Genomic DNA, 16,398 nt, shown 5'->3' on the forward strand with positions numbered 1-16,398 from the left:
TTAATTATAAGCTTTTTGATTTACTTGGTTACTGGTATGTGGGACCCCCGATTATAGGAGTTTATGGTTGAGAAGGAACTAGCAGAGCCAGAGACAAGCAAACCAGAGCTGGGAACACAGCGATTAGTCTCTGTGGGGCACTAGCTAGAGACAGAGTGGGCGGGTGCATGGGGCTGGCATGGCATCAAAGGGAACTTGGGAGCTCTGCCCCGCCAGAGAGTTGGAGGGCAGAGTAGCCCGGCAGGACACGCCAGGGCAGAGTTGCCTGCAGTAGTGCGGCAACGTGGCTCTATTTTAATATTTCCTGCAACAGTAAGACACTAAAGATACATAAGAAAGCCACATTAGATATTGAGTTTTTCTTTGCCTGTTTTTGCTCAAGTATAATAAATGTAATTAGCCTTCCAATAAATACAATGTAGTGTGGAAGGCAGGAGGTGACACAGTAGAAAAAGCTGAAGAATACTAATGTAGTGGAGTGACCAAGGTCAACCCCAACATTCAGATGACATGTTGCTAATACATTGACTCAATACAGTGTGGTCCAAGTGACACTTCACCTCTGAATTTCCCCTTTACAATGTACAATTCCAGTCTAATCATGTAGTTATTGGGAAAACATCTGAAAGTTTTCAGTAGAAGAGCATTCTATAACATACCTGACCAGCACTCCTTCAAACTGTCAAAGTTATAAAAAACAAACAAACAAACAAAACAAAACAAAACAAAAAACAAGGAAAGCCTGACAAACTCAAAGATGGGCAGCTACACAGCTAGCTACAATATGCTGCTTTGCCTGGGCTCATGAATCAGGAAAGGAAGTAGGTAAAAAAACTAAGATGCCGCTAAAGCCTGTGGAGCCTTGTTATCCTGACAGCTGGTGTGTGCCAGCGCTGACCGACCAGATGCTAACAGGGAAATGGAAATCGTGGAAGATGTGTGAGGAGCTGTGCCCAGTTATGCCGTTAATCTGTCTTTGGTTGTTATTTTGAATTTGTAGTCCTCCTGCCTCAGCTTCCTGAGTACTGGGACTTCGGGCAATGTGCCACCATGCCTAGCTGGTATCGGGCGTTTATAGAGAGAGAAAGTTCACCAAATTCTGTCAAGTATTTAGACAAGTGCCTTGTACATCTTAGGAAACCCTGTACATTATCCCTCCGCCATCTTTGTTTACGGAGTTTTGTTTGTTTTTGCTTCGTTTGTTCTTAAATGATGTGAAGGAAACAGAACGGGGAAACGAGGAAACCTGGGCACTACCGCCCATGTGAATTCTGGGAGAAGGCGCTGCAGTGCTTGAGCGAGCGCGCTCATCAGAATGGTTGCAATGGGAAAAGAATGCACGCCAATGTCCTCAGTGAAGATCTCTGTAGTCCAAAGGGCAACCCTTTAGAGAGAGGCCTCAGCCATGATGTTTTGAAGGACAATAATTGATTCTGCTCTTTAACTTAAAGATAGTGGAAGAGCCAGGTAGTGGTGGCGCACGCCTTTAATCCCAGCACTCGGGAGGCAGAGGCAGGAGGATTTCTGAGCTGGAGGCCAGCCTGGTCTACAAAGTGAGTTCCAGGACAGCCAGGGCTATACAGAGAAACCCTGTCTCAAACAAACACAAACAAACAAACAAACGAACAAAAAGATAGTGGAAGGATAATGAGCAGGGTTTCCTAAGATGTGCAAGGCACTTGTCTAAATGCTTGACAACATCCGGTGAAAGTCTAAACCTAGGCACCTGATACGGGCCAGACATGATGGCACACTGCCAGGAGTCCCAGCACCCAGGAAGCTGAGGCAGGAGGATTACAAACTCAAAATAGATTCTGTTGTTAACTTTGACAACTTTAGAGTATGCAAATTTAGGGAGGGTTTAATTTTCCAATCCTTTTTAATTTCTAGCTCCTACTGAAAATTAGGACTCAAAATATAGCAGAGGAACCAAAGATATTTCCCAGTGTACAGCTTCCCCCCAGGCACCGAAGGGAACTTGGCTTTGCTTTTGGTGCTAGGTTATACCACGGTGCTTTCAGTTTCCCAACAAGTTCTATCGAAAGGCTCGCTTATTCCTCCAATCAAAGGAGGAAGTCAAGTGCTCTTTGGGTCAGTAAAGGGGAACTGTTAGCTGGATAAGCAAGCTCCAATAGTCTGCCAACAGCTTTGGTGAACCTTGTAACCCAGCCTAAGGCTGTCACTCTTACAAATGTCCGCTATGAATAGTTACCGTAACTTCCAATATTCGTCCAACTCTGAAAACCTTAAGACTTAAGAACCAACCGTTATTGAGAAGACTGAATTATTATAAAGTCCAGAGTACTCTAATTACACATTCCCATTTTTGCTCGGATTCGTTTAAGTCAATAGCAGGATTTCAAAGGAGGAAGTAAAAATGCTTCACGGGCTGTTTTAACCTGTGGAACCAAAAGGGCTTGCTAGCACATGAAAGGACCCTGTCAGCATCCAGCTAATTAACCAACACTGTCCAAGCTCCAGCAAGAAGAATTATAAAACAAAACAAAAAGCAAAGTTTGCGTAGCAAGTTTCTCATCCTGAAAAGACACAGAGGCTAGCGGACAAGTCGGTCCAGCACGTGTGTGTCAGAGGAGAGGCAGGGCAATCTAAGGCAAATAATCCCGACAGAGACCAGGAAGGCAGGAAGGAAGGACGGGTAGGAGGAACAAAGCACCGGCTGGAGAGGTTCGAGCCCCGGAATGGGGAGCAGGGGGCAGGAATCCAAAGCCGGCTGCTGGGGAAGAGAGTAGGGGCACGGGGATCTCCCGCGGAAGCTGCTGAAGCAGAGCCAGGTTTCCTGCTCTCCATCTCTGGGCTGCTTAGGAGCAGCAGGCTGGCCAAGGGGGCTGGGAGAGGCTGGTGGCCCCGGCACCCCGCGCGCACTCACCCCGGGTCCCTCCCCGACGCGGTAGGTGAGCTCCAGCTCGAAGCGATCGGCGGCACCGCAGGGCTGCGGGAAGGCCACGCACAGGGCTTGGCCATAGTGCGAGAAGGGCTGCGTGTGGAAAGGCACGGGCTCCGCGGGCGCCTGCTGGTCTCCCGGCTGTCCCCGTCGCAGCGTCGCCGCCGTCACCTCCAAGCAGCTGTGCGAGTCGAGCCGCAGCTCCGAGGCGCCCTCGGGAAGCAAACAACGCAGCTCCAGCGTCGCCCTGCCGCTCAGTCCGCGGCTCCCCGGACCCGGGCCCGGAGGCCCAAACTCGGCCCGCAGGTCCAGGTGCAGGTGCAGGATCTCGAAGGCGCGGAAGCTGGAGGCCGAGGCCACGTCCACGGCTTGGGCCGAGTGCAGTGGCCGCCGGGCCGCCCTGCTGTAGTTGCCTGGTCCGCCGCTCTCCATGGCTCCTGAGCGGTTGCTCACCCGCCAGGAAGGCCGGTCGCTCCTCGGGTCTTGGCAGGCTCCGCCTCGAGGCGACGCGCCACCATGCGCCCCGCCCTCCGAGGTATTCGGGCGGCCACAGCCCCTAACCCCCTGGGGCTGTCCCCTCCCTTGTGGCACACAACCCCTCTTCCTGCTTCACACAGGTTCCTCCGCTACCCTGAGACCGAAGTCGGTGGTGTGGTGGGTCACCCTAGTTCCAGGTCACCCTTGAGAATTCCCCATCTTCTAAGCAGTCTGCAGGATGCAGGGGACCAGAACCTGGATTGTAAGGCTCTGGGTTTGAAATTTCACTCACTCTCTCCACTAGGCCAGCCATTAGGGCATGTGTGACATCTTGAATGAATTGTAAAACAGGAGTTGTAATGCTGTTCTTCCGTCAAGGAAGATGTCTAGCATGCTTAGTAAACAGACACACACACACACACACACACACACACACACACACACCCGCAACCCCAGGCACGCAGATCTTTAACGCTTTTGTGTCAGGACCAGAGACGTTTTGTGATTGTTATATACCCATATGTTCCCACTCAAATTTAGTTGTTTCTATTTTTAATTTTTTTTTTAAAAAATATGGATGGGTGTTCTGCCCACGCGTATGCCTAGTGCCCGCAGATAGAGTCGGATCCCCTGGAACTGGAGCTACAGACCTTATAAGTTGTCATTGGATGCTGGGAACCAAACCAGGTCCTCTACAAGAGCAGCCAAGGACTCTCAACCGCTGGGCCATCTCTCTACCCTCAAGTTAGATTTTTAAATGAGTTCATTAAGACTAGTTAAACTCCTTAGCTATTGAAATCATGCAACTTTTTAAAAAACTATTGTGTTACTATGTAGCCCAAGGTAGTCTCAAAATAGCCATCCTACATCAGCTTGAGGAGTTATGGGATTACACCCTTCCTAGATAATATTTGTTTATCAATGCTGGAGATCAAATGTGGGGCCTTAAGTACCCTAGACAAGCACTCTGCCATTGAGCTACACCCCCATCCCTGCACGCATGGAAATGCTTAGTCGCCCATTGCATGTTCTTTGTATTTTCCTTGTGTGGCTCAGTTTGAGCTGGACACAGTGCTACATTTTGTTTCTCTTCTGTGACAGTGCCTTGCAGAGGCAACAAATGAAGAAATTAAGTGTAGCCATTTCCTAGGGATAGAAACTTTTCAGTCTTTTTTTTTTTTTTGGTTTGTAGAGACAGGGTTTTTCTGTATAGCCCTGGCTGTCCTGGAACTCACTTTGTAGACCAGGCTGTCCTGGAACTCAGAAATTCGCCTGCCTCTGCCTCCCGAGTGCTAGAATTAAAGGTATGTGCCACCACACCCGGCACTTTTCAGTCTTAAAGAAAAAAGAAGGTCATACAATTTAGGTAGCTCAGAATGTGACAAGGTTCTCGAGGTTATAGAAATAGGGACTATGGGCTGGAGAGATGGCTCAGTGGTTAAGAGCACTGACTGCTCTTCCAGAGGTCCTGAGTTCAATTCCCAGCAACCACATGGTGGCTCACAACCATCAGTAATGGGATCCGATGCCCTCTTCTGGTGTGTCTGAAGACAGCTACAGTATACTCATATAAATAAAATATATAAATCTTTTAAAAAAAGAAAAGAAAGGAAAAGAAATAGGGACCATGCAGGGACAGAGGACACTCTTTTTTTGTGGAGCTTTGGGTATGTTTCTTCAGCAGTCCAGAGTACCCCTAGCCATAGGGAACAGATATTTGTTCATGTCTTTGGAGGAGGAAAACAACAATTAAAGGTATTATCTATCCAAAGACAAAACTTCCCCCAGGAACTGGTATAGAACCTAGAGACTCACATATGCTAGGCAAATGATTTACCACTGAACTATACCCCCAGACCCCCTTCCCCTTCTCATAAGACAAGGTCTCACTAATGCAGCCCTGGCTGGCCTAGACCTGCAGCCTCAGCCTCAGAGATCTATTTACCTCTGCCTCCTGACTGCTGTGATTAAAGTCTTAACTCACCATGCATGGATCTGGGTTTTTCTTTTCTCCTTAACTTAATGCAGTAAAAATCATAGGAGCAGGGACATTCCAGTGACAACAGAGCACCTATATTGGTAAAGTGTTAGCTGCTATGTTAGCTCACCAAGAAGCTGGCACTTGAAACTTGGCCCCTCCACTTCAACCCCAAATTTGTTTAAAATGTCCTCCAAATTGCCCCTGTCCTGGGTCAGTATGCCACTGCTCCCTCTTCACCCCCTTCCCCACTATGTAAAAGGGAGAAGAGAAAAACAGCAAGCTGCTTAGGTTATTAAAAACAGTCCCTGAACAGCTTGAAGTTACTTCCAACATAAATGACTGTTGTTTATTCCATGGGATAAAAGTTCCTGTGATGGGGAGGGGCAGCTTATCCAGGAAAAGCTGCTAGACCGGGAATTCCAGAGTTCCCCAGTCAGTTCCTGCTGGATGTCACTAGGCCCTGATTTGATGCTATCTTGACTTTCTGACCCCACTGCTCCTGTCACCTCTGCTGGGTTTGATCTGATGATAATTTGCTGTGTGTCTGCTGTCTGTCTGCTCCTGTCTATCTGCTACTTGCTATTGGTTCTTTTACTTTGCTTGCTACATGCCTAATAAACTCATTCATCTGAAACTGAGAGCATGCCCACATGATTATCCAGACTGTATAGAACACCCACCTGGACTTTGGATTCTGTATTTATTCTCCAATAAAAGGCACTAGTGCTTACTTATTTATTTATTATTTAATTTTGGTTTCTGAGACAGGGTTTCTCTGTATAACCCTGGCTGTCCTGGAACTCACTTTGTAGACCAGGCTGGCCTCGAACTCAGAAATCTGCCTGCCTCTGCCTCCTGAGTGCTGGGATTAAAGGCGTGCACTACCTCTACCTGGCACTAGTGGTTTTTAAAACAGACACTGATTGTGCGGTTTGGTTCAGGAAACAAGCAAAATGATCCTAGAGCAGTGGTTCTCAACCTGTGGGCCGTGACCCTTTTGGGGGGGTGTCTAAGGACCCCCCCTTTCACCAGGGTTGCATATCAGATACCCTACACATTAGCATTCATAACAGTGGTGAAATTATAGTTACAAAATAGCAATGAAATACTTTTATGGTTGGGGATCAACCCAACATGAGGAACTGTTTTAAATGTTTGCAGGATTAGGAAACTTGAGAACCACAGCCCTAGAGCATCTCATGGGTGAAAAAGTAAAAGAGCTAAAAACTAAAATAATAACAATAGCAAAGACTGAGGGCTGGTGAGGTGGTATGAATAAAATTGGCTCCTATAGGCTCACACACTTGGATACTTAATCACCAGGGAATGGAACGCTTTGAAAGGATCAGAAAGGTTGGGAGGTGTGGCCTTGTAGGAGGAAGTGTGTCAAAAACTGGAGAGGTGCTGTGAGGTTTCAAAATCTCATGCCAGGCTCAGTCCCTCTCTCTTTTGGCTGCCTGTGGCTCACAGTGTAGAACTCTCAGCTACTTCTCCAGCACATGACTGACATAGTCCCCACAACGATGATAATACACTAAAGCGCTGAAACTATAAACAGCTCCCCAATTAAATGTTTCTTTCTTAAAAGAATCGCCTTGGCCATGGTTTCTTTCACAGCAATGGAACAGTGACTAAGACAGCTGGGAACCAGCTAAGTGGTAGAGTGCTTGTATAGTACATGTCAAGACCTAAATTCAAGTCCCATGGGGGGATGGCGAGGGGGGGGTTGGTCTCTAGATGAAACTGGCTGTGGATGAGATGTTCCCTGAGGGTGTGGGGGCCCTATATAGACCTGGATGAGGCTGGAGATAGCACTGGTCTCTTGATGAACTTGGCAGCCAATGAAAAGGCAGTTCCTGCAGACATTTTTAATGATTTTGAAAATCTCTTTGATGATGATGATGATGTCCAGTGAGGCCACCTGGTCCATGCTCCATGTCTGTGATGTGCCTGGAGTCTCTCAGGACAGGATCAGCTGATTGTGAATATTACTAGAAATCAGGACCTAGCCAACCAATAGGGGGACTGCCTGAACCTACTGGGTACTGACTGATGTCTTTGGGCATGCCAGCCTGTGTTCTTGTTTAAATAAATAAAGAGCAGTATAACAGGGAGAAAAAAAAAAGATCTTGTTGAGCCAAGTGTGGTGGTAGTACACACCTTTAATCTCAGCACTTAGGAGGCAGAGGCAGGCAGATCTCTGAATTTGAGACAAGTCTCATAATGGCTAGGGCTACACAGAGAAACCCTATCTTAAAACAAAACAAAGCAAAACAAGCAGAAAGAAGTGGTGTTGAGAGGAGGTAAGAGCCAGCCAGCACGGAGAACTGCCAAGCCTGACAAGCTAACTTTGATCCCAGGGACTTACCTGGGAGCAGAAGAGAGCTGCCTCTCCACGTTGACCTCTGACCTCTGACCTCTACACCTGCCCACTCCCATACCCACCCAGAAATAAATCTAGTAATGTTTTAAAAAGAGTCAACCGGAAGGAGTCCCCAACAGCCAAGGTTAGAACAACCTGCACAAATTAATGAGAGTATTGGATCATAGTCTTCTGGCTCCTTCTGTATTCACCCGTGTCTAGCTTGATTTCTATGCAACCTGTCTCTGTACAACTGTTTCACTAAAACTGCCACACACATCCATTTTTCTCACTGCTCTTAAGTAGCCTCTCTTTCCCATTCTGTTCTCATGAGAGCAGGTGGAATCCTATCTCTGACTTGTTCTGTCAAATCTTTCTGTGATTCGTCACTTGTCTGCCCCTCAAATTAGACATCACTTTCAAACATGGCTACTTCCTTCTACAAACTTACCTTACCCACATTGTTAGGGATTAAAGATGTGTAGTAAGGACATGTCTGCATTCCAACTGGATCATATAGACCTAGAAAGTCTTTGGAGGTGATCTCTTGCCAGAGCAGCCATGTTGCTGGAGCATCAAGGTCACAAGGAATGATTGAGAAACAATCTATAGAGTAAAGAACTATGATATCAACTGACAGAATTTGGGGTCTTGTCTGCAGGAAAAACAAGAGACAAAAAAAAAAAAAAAGTCCACAATTTAATTTAGCCACTGTCTTTCTGACATTACTGTAGCCATTTTGTCTCATGCCTGCAGCCAGCCATTTTATGATGTTACAAAGAAACTTTCTTATGTGCTGTTGTTACTAAGAAACTTTCTCACAGCCAAGTTGATTGTATATTCTGTTATAGTCTATGCTTCGGTGTTCTTGGCACCTCTCCAAATCCTTGCCCTAATTTAGAATGAATCACAGTAAAGTTTAAGTTCCCAAGACCTCCCTGGGTAACTGATATCCCGATTGGCAAGTTGAGACATGAGTGCTAGCCTGCAACAATTGAATAACCCAACCAATGGGAGCAAGACAAGTGTAACACAAAGCCATGTTCCTAAAGAAGTACCCTACCGGGCTGGTGAGATGGCTCAGTGGGTAAGAGCACCTGACTGCTCTTCTGAAGGTCCGGAGTTCAAATCCCAGCAACCATATGGTGGCTCACAACCATCCGTAATGAGATCTGACTCCCTCTTCTGGAGTGTCTGAAGACAGCTACAGTGTACTTACATATAAATAAATAAATCTTTAAGAAAAAAAAGAAGTCCCCATCTCTAAGTCATGACTCATAGGATAACCTGGCACTGACATGGATTTCAGGCTTAAAAACTCTGTAGCATTCTGGCTTGGGTTGGAAAAGTCTATGCTGTATCTCTGGTCCATCATCAGTCCTGGGCTGTGTGCTCAATAAACTGCTCCTTCTTAACTGAAACTGGAGTTTGAGTGGTTTTTGCAGTGCTTCCTGGACCCCAACAATGTGAATTTTGTTTTTGATCATTGCTTTGTGGTTACATAAGATGTTAACATAAGAGAATCTGAATGAAATATGTAACAGAAGCCTTTAGCTTTGCAGCTTTTAAGTCTACAGTTATCTAAAAATAATACTTTCTTAGAGTTTTGATCTCTTGTCAACTTGACAAACGCATCACTGTTCAATTAGAACTTTCCTTTCTCATTTATCCTCAAGATGGCACAGTAATATCACAATCTAAGACATAAATAACTTTAAAAGTCCCATAGTCCTCACAAATTTAAACACATGAAAACTCCAGTCTTTTTTTTTTTCTTTTAAAAGATTTATTTATTTTATGTACATGAGTACAATGTGGTTCTCCTTGGACATACCAGAAGAGGGCATCAGATCCTATTACAGATGATTGTGAGCCACCATGTGGTTGCTGGGAATTGAACTCAGGACCTCTGGAAGAAGAGCCAGGGCCCTTAACCCCTGAGTCATCTCTCCACCCCATACCCCATCCCGCCCGCTTTTTAAACTTCAGTCTTTTAAAAACATACAGTCTCTCTTTAGAGACTGTACAATTAAAAAACAAACAAACAAACAAACAAACAAAACCCCTCTTTTTGTTTGTTTGGGTTGGTTTTTTTTTGTTGTTGTTGTTGTTGTTTTTCCGAGACAGGGTTTCTCTGTGTAGCCCTGGCTGTCCTGGAACTCACTCTGTAGACCAGGCTGGCCTCGAACTCAGAAATCTGTCTGTCTCTGCTTTCCAAGTGCTGGGATTAAAGGCGTGCGTCACCACGCCCGGCCAAAAAAACCTCGTTTCTTTATCATACTGCATCTTTCAGCTGTGGGATCCTGTATAGATCAAAATTAAATTAAATACCTTCTTACTCCAAGGGAGAAGAACCAGGGCACAGTCACAACCTGAATAAACAAACCAGAACTCCATCAGTGTGAATAACTCAATGTTCAATGTCTGAGATTCACTCAGAACCTCCTTCTTTGGCTCCACCCTCTGTAGTACATAGCTTGTCTTCTAGGCTCCAGTTGGCTCCACTCCACAGCTGCTGCTGTTCACGGTGGTCATCCCATGGTAGTGATATCTCCATAATGATGGGGTCTTCTGCAACTGGGCTGCACTTTCAGCAATAGCTTCTCATAGGCTCTTCATGGTGCCAAGCCTAACTTTTCTGCATGACTCCTTTAAACCTGGGCCACCAACTGCCACTGAGGCTGCACGTTCACCAGTGGCCTCTCCCAAGAACAAATGTCAGCTGCTTTTCATGACCCCTTTATTCATTCAAAACCAGTACTACTTGGGTGACTCTTATTACAGCTAACTAGAACCACAGACTCTTAATTCACAATAACAAATGGCTTCCATAGTCTTTAAATTTCCCTCTGAAACTTCTCAAGCCAGGCCTCCATCTTCTGCATTGCCCTTAACAGTCTTATCGTCTAAGCTCCTCCAGAGAGCTCATCAATGAACACTCAGTGGCTTTTCTTGCACTAAATTCCAAAGTCCTTTCACAATCTTCCCCAAAACAACATAGTCAGATCTGTCACAGTAGCCCACTATCTGGGGACCAACTTATCTTACAGTTATTCTTGCTGTGATAAAACATCATGACCAAAGCAACTTGGGGAGCAAAGGTTTATTCAGTTTACACTTCCATATCATAGTTCATCATCAAAGGAGGTCAGGACAGGAACCTGGAGGTAGGCAGGAGCTGATCAAAGGCCATGGAGCAGTGCTGCTTACTGGCTTATTCCTCATGGCTTGCTCAGCCTGCTTTCTTATAGAACCACCCACAATGGGTTAGGCCCTCCTCCAGTAAATCATTATTAAGAAACTGCCCCACAAGTTTTCTACAGCTGATTTTATCAAGGCATTTGCTTAATTGAGGCTCCCTCCTCTCTGAGGACTCTAGCTAATGTCAGGATGGCCAAAATCTAGCCAGTACAGCTATTAACAAAAAACAGAAATACATGTGGATGATTAACATCAAATTCAGTATGATAGTTTGAACCCTTAACGAAAATAAACTTAAAAATCAAGAAGCTATGCATACAAAATTCAATTGTATGATGCCTATCTTTTTTTTTTCCATTTAAAATGTATTCGTGTGTTGCGTGTGTATGTAGGACACATATGTGGAGGCCAGAAGACAACTCCTGGGAGTTGGTCCTTCCTTTTTCTATGTGTGTTCCAGGGACCAAATTCTGGTCACGAAACTTGAAGGCAAAATGCTCTTGCCTGTTGTGCTATCATGCAAAGTCCAGAATATTTAATTTTTTATGCTGCATTTGAGTTTATATAGACATTTATTATTACATTGTCAACACAAACATATATCTTCTAAAAGCTTCTGACTTTTTTTTTTTAACACAGCTGCCTGTATTTTGTTTACTCAGTATTTACCAGGTATCTGTTATAAGATGTAGTTCCTGTCAAGCACGGCGGCTCACACCTACAATCCCAGCAACTCTGAGGCAGAGACAAGGGAACTGCATACTGTCCCACTGCAAGTGCCTTCTATTGGCAAGAAATTCCATTTATTCAATGACAACTAATATTAATCCTGTGTCTCCTTCCTGTGTTGGTTGTGGGGTGGAATTGCTGGACTCTTGACATGACAGCAAGAAAACAGCCAGGACCACGGGTAAGGCTGTGCTACCCCAGAAACAAGTCTGCTCCATCTGTGCACCCATGCAATGTGACAGAACAGACTGGAAACAATGAGTTTAATTTTATTTTCTTGTTTTTGTGTGTGTTTGTGTATTTGTGCATAGCTGTGTGGATGCCAGAGGTTGCCATCTGGGATCTGGGGCTTTCTACTGCTCTCTACTTGCTCCACTTGATTTGTTTTACAGGATATATCTATATATCTATACACACATGTATATATACACACACACACATATATATGTATATATACATATATCTGTGTGTATATAAATTTATATATCTGTATATATATTACATAATACATGTGTATTATATAGATATTGTGTATATATGTGTAATGTGTGAATATAATATATATGTATAATCTCAGAAAACAAACTATACATACATACACACACACACACACACACACACACACACACATATATATATATATATATATATATATATATATATATATATATAGTTTGTTTTCTGAGTCAGAGTTCCTTGGTATATAGCCTGGCTGTTCTGGAACTCACTCTGTAGACCAGGCTGGCCTCCAACTTACGGATCCACCTGAGTAGTGGGACTAAAGGAATGAGCCATCACCACCTGGCTACAGGATAGATTTATAAAATATGTATTTAGTGTGTGTGTGCACACGTGCGAGTGTGTGTGTATATATGTATGTATGTATGTATGTATGTATGTATGTTTGATTGTGGGTGCAAGTGTGCGGGCCAGAAAGAGACTTTGGGGAGTTGGTTCTTGCCTTTTACCTTGCTGAGGTGGCGATTCTTGTTTCTTTCTTTCTTTTTTTTTTTTTAAAGATTTATTATTATACATAAGTACACTGCAGCTGTCTTCAGACACCCCAGGAGAGGACATCAGATCTCATTACAGATGGTTGTGAGCCACCATGTGGTTGCTGGGAATTGAACTCAGGACCTCTGGAAGAGCAGTCAGTGCTTTTTAACTGCTGAGCCATTTCTCCAGCCCCCAATTCTTGTTTCTTCATCATACTGCATGTTCCAAGCAAGCTGGTCTGAGAGCGTTTGGATGATTCTCTTGCTCTGTCCTTAGGAGCACTGAGATTACAGATGTGCACATCTGGCATCTTACCTGTTCCAGGGGTCAAACTAGGATTGTCAAATATGCACTGCTAGTCCTTTCTCCTGATGAGCCACCTCCCCTCCGAGTCCCCCAGTGGAGGATCTCTCCCTTGCTGGCCAGAGAGCTCTGGGATTTATTCTCCTGTCTTCTGTCCCAACAGGTGCATGTCACCAGAGTGGAGATCTAAACCCAGGTCTTCATATTTCCTTGGCACACTTTACCAATCAAGCCATCTCTCCAGCCCTACAATGAGTTAGCTAAAAAAAGCACATCACAGGATGGAACTATGACCACATTTCCAGTTGCTAGACATTTAGCATGTGGGAACAGCTATATTTGCAATAGCAGGTTCAGCTGTACCTATAACTTCTAACTCAGAATCCAGTTACAGGATAGATCTAGTCAAATTCAGCTAGTAGGAAAATGGGAAAACATGAAAATTTCAACTATGAAGCTAATCTCACTACTCCAGAAAACCTAGAGAAGCCTTCTGCCATGTGCTTGTTTCTCTGGTTAATTTATTAATTAAAATGGTTTTGATGGTTTAGCTTTTATCTTGGGCTCTACCCTACCCAAAATAGCGTTAGATTATCTACCAAAAATGTCATAGCAGTATTTTGTTTTTGAAAGAGTCTCATGTGTTCTAGGCTGGGCTTGAACTCACTATGTAGCAGAGAAGGTCCTCCAGCTTCTTTCAGATGTGTAATCACAGGCTTTTCCACCCAAGCCCCAGTTCCCGAATAACGACCTGGAGGCTTGAGTAAATACCTCGGCCAGAAGCTAGGTTTGTTCTCTGGCTAGCTCGTAACTTAGGTCAACCCATTTATACTATTTTATGTCTGTCATGAGGCTATTTACCTCTCTGAGTCCAGGCCAGGAATCTTGCCTTGCATGACTATTTCCCAGAATTCATCTCTCCCTCACATGTCCCTTTTAATCCTGCCTTAGCTCATTGGCCATCAGCATTTTATTGACACCCAATGCCCAAAAGATTATCCCTACACAGATGTTGAAAGTGCAGGCATGCCCAGTTTTACGCAGTGCTCAGAACAAATCCTGGACTTCATGTATACTCTGCAAGCATGCTACCAGTCTTTATAAAAGTAGGTAGTAGATTCTAAGCTTCCCAGTCATTCCCCTGGAGCCCTGGGATTCCCATTGGCTGATGACAGGATGGAAGAAGGGAGGCCATTCTCCAAAGTGAGCCACAAAGCCTTGGAAACGACGCTGGAAAGGGTTTCATTCAGTTTTCTATCTCTTGCTCTGCGTGTGGTAGAAGAAAATATAATTAAATAAAAAAACTGGCTAGCTTTCTTCTACCTCTCACCTACCCCATAATTATTTCCAGAAAATCTACTGGAATCTAAAATCATCTCAGGGGCAATGGATGGCTAAGTGGTAGACTGGTGTCTCAGGATGAGCAAGCCCCTAGGTTGAATCCCCAGTGCCAGAAAGCAAAGCAGAGCAGAGCTTAGTGGACTATGGTGGGCTATGACTCTAATCTCAGTACTCAGGAAGTGGAGGCAGAAGGCTCACAAGTTCAAGGACATTCCAGGTTATATAGCAAGACTATTTCAAAACAAAAATAATTCAGGTATGCTAGATCAAAGACCCCAGCTACCCATTAAAATGGCAAAACCACAATAGCATTACATCCGAATCAAAATCAAAGAACTGGAGTTTCCTGACATGTAAAAGGATTAGCTCCCTTTAGGAGAGCTCACCTCTCTGCAACTGAATGTGCTATCTGAACACTTTCCTGATACACATCTTTATTCATGACTGACTGAAAGATGGAATGACACACTTTGGGGGGGTGGGGCTCTAGACAGGGTTTCTCTGTGTAGCCCTGGCTGTCCTGGAACTCATTTTGTAGACCAGGCTGGCCTCGAACTCAGAAATCGCCTGCCTCTGCCTCCCAAGTGCTGGAATTACCACCTGGCTGGAGTAATGCACACTTAACAGATTATCCCCAAACTCCATTTCATTAAAGTTTCAGGGAAATGCAAATCAAAGCCATGATAAACTAGATAGTCTCAAAAAACCAACCAACCAAAAACAACATAACCTCAAACACAATGGCATACCAACCACCTCGTGTGCCAGGAGGGCTAGACAGTTTGTTTAAAGGGAGCAGAGCTGGGGATATAGTTCAGTGGTTGTATACTTCCCTGGCAGACAAGAGAGCCTGGCTTTAATCCCTAGCATGGTGGTGAGGAGAAAGAGAACTCTCTTTCATTTCTCCTGGGAATAGTAAAATGGTAAGGCCTTTGTGGAAAACAATTTGGCAGTTCCTCAGAGTTAAGGATAGAACTATCACATGAGCTAGCAATCTTAGTCCCAGGTAGACATCCAAGAGAACCCAAAGTAGGAAGTCAGACATTTGCACTCCAGAGTATAATTCACCATAGCTAGATGCTAGAGACAACTGTTCCTGTCAGCAGTGGAATGAATTAATCCCAGTTGATGAATGCTTACAAGGAAACATTCAAGCACTAAATTAAAGAATTTCCAGGATGAAAGGTCCTGCAAACATTATGCTAAGTGAATTAAAGACAGGCATGAAATGAGTCTATATGATTCCATGTGTGATGGTTTGAATAGGCTTGGCCCACGGGGAGTGGCACTATTAGGAGGTGTGGCCTTATTGGAGCAGGTGTGGAGGAAGTGTGTCACTGTGGAGGTGGGCTTTGAAGTCTTATATATGCTTAATCTCTGCCCAATGAGGAAGACAGTTCCCTGCTGCCACCTTTGGATCAAGATGTAGAACTCTCAGCTCCTCTAGCACCATGTCTGCCTTTATGCTGCCATGCTTCCCACCAATAATGGACTGAACCTCTGAACCTATAAGCCAGCCCCAATTAAGTGTTGTCCTTTATAAGAGTTGCCTAGGTCACAGTGTCTCTTCACAGCAATGAAATCCGAAGACACATGCAAATGAGGTAACTCAGGCAAATTTAGACAGTGGATTGCCAGTAGTTGAGGGCAGGGATAAAGGGAAGCTACTGTTTAATGGGTACAGGGTTTCTGTGATGCGAACTTTCACTGTTGTGAGCCAGGCTGGCACTGAGCTCACCATCCTCCTGCCTCTGCCTTCCTGGTGCTGAGATTTTAACCACCAGGTTGGTAACACTATGAGCACACAGAACGCCAAGGGTTAAATACTCTGCTTGCATTTCTGAGCCTCCAAAACACATGTACAAATGTCACAATGATAAATACTATTTTATACCTATCTTGTCACAATTAAAAGACACCCTCAAATAATCAAACTAAAACTAGCAATTAAGCACTCACTACATGTACAGCCTTGAGCTGACAGGCAGGTGACTTGCCTTCTGAAGACCCTGTCACCCTAACACAATCATAACGGTGCACTCCTCTGCTCAGTAAGGCTGGGTAAATTCTAGCCCCACCAAACCCCACAGCAGGGCTCAAATCAGC

The 16,398-nt window shown here is 44.6% G+C and overlaps 1 protein-coding gene and 1 pseudogene across 1 annotated transcript in view; one reads left to right on the forward strand and one right to left on the reverse strand.

Moving 5' to 3' along the window:
• Rnpep (arginyl aminopeptidase) overlaps positions 1-3,406 on the reverse strand; it is a 20,334-nt gene extending 16,928 nt beyond the window's left edge. Inside the window, exon 1 of the mRNA XM_021158679.1 lies at positions 2,888-3,406. Coding sequence (XP_021014338.1) covers positions 2,888-3,334 — 447 coding nt within the window. The 5' untranslated portion in view covers positions 3,335-3,406. The remainder of the gene's footprint in view (positions 1-2,887) is intronic.
• A 3,691-nt stretch (positions 3,407-7,097) lies between these two features.
• Positions 7,098-7,275, forward strand: LOC110283622 (annotated as a pseudogene).
• The last annotated feature ends 9,123 nt before the right edge of the window (positions 7,276-16,398 follow it).

The sequence above is a fragment of the Mus caroli genome, chromosome 1 (assembly GCF_900094665.2).
Source record: "Mus caroli chromosome 1, CAROLI_EIJ_v1.1, whole genome shotgun sequence".
Lineage (NCBI taxonomy): Eukaryota > Metazoa > Chordata > Mammalia > Rodentia > Muridae > Mus > Mus caroli.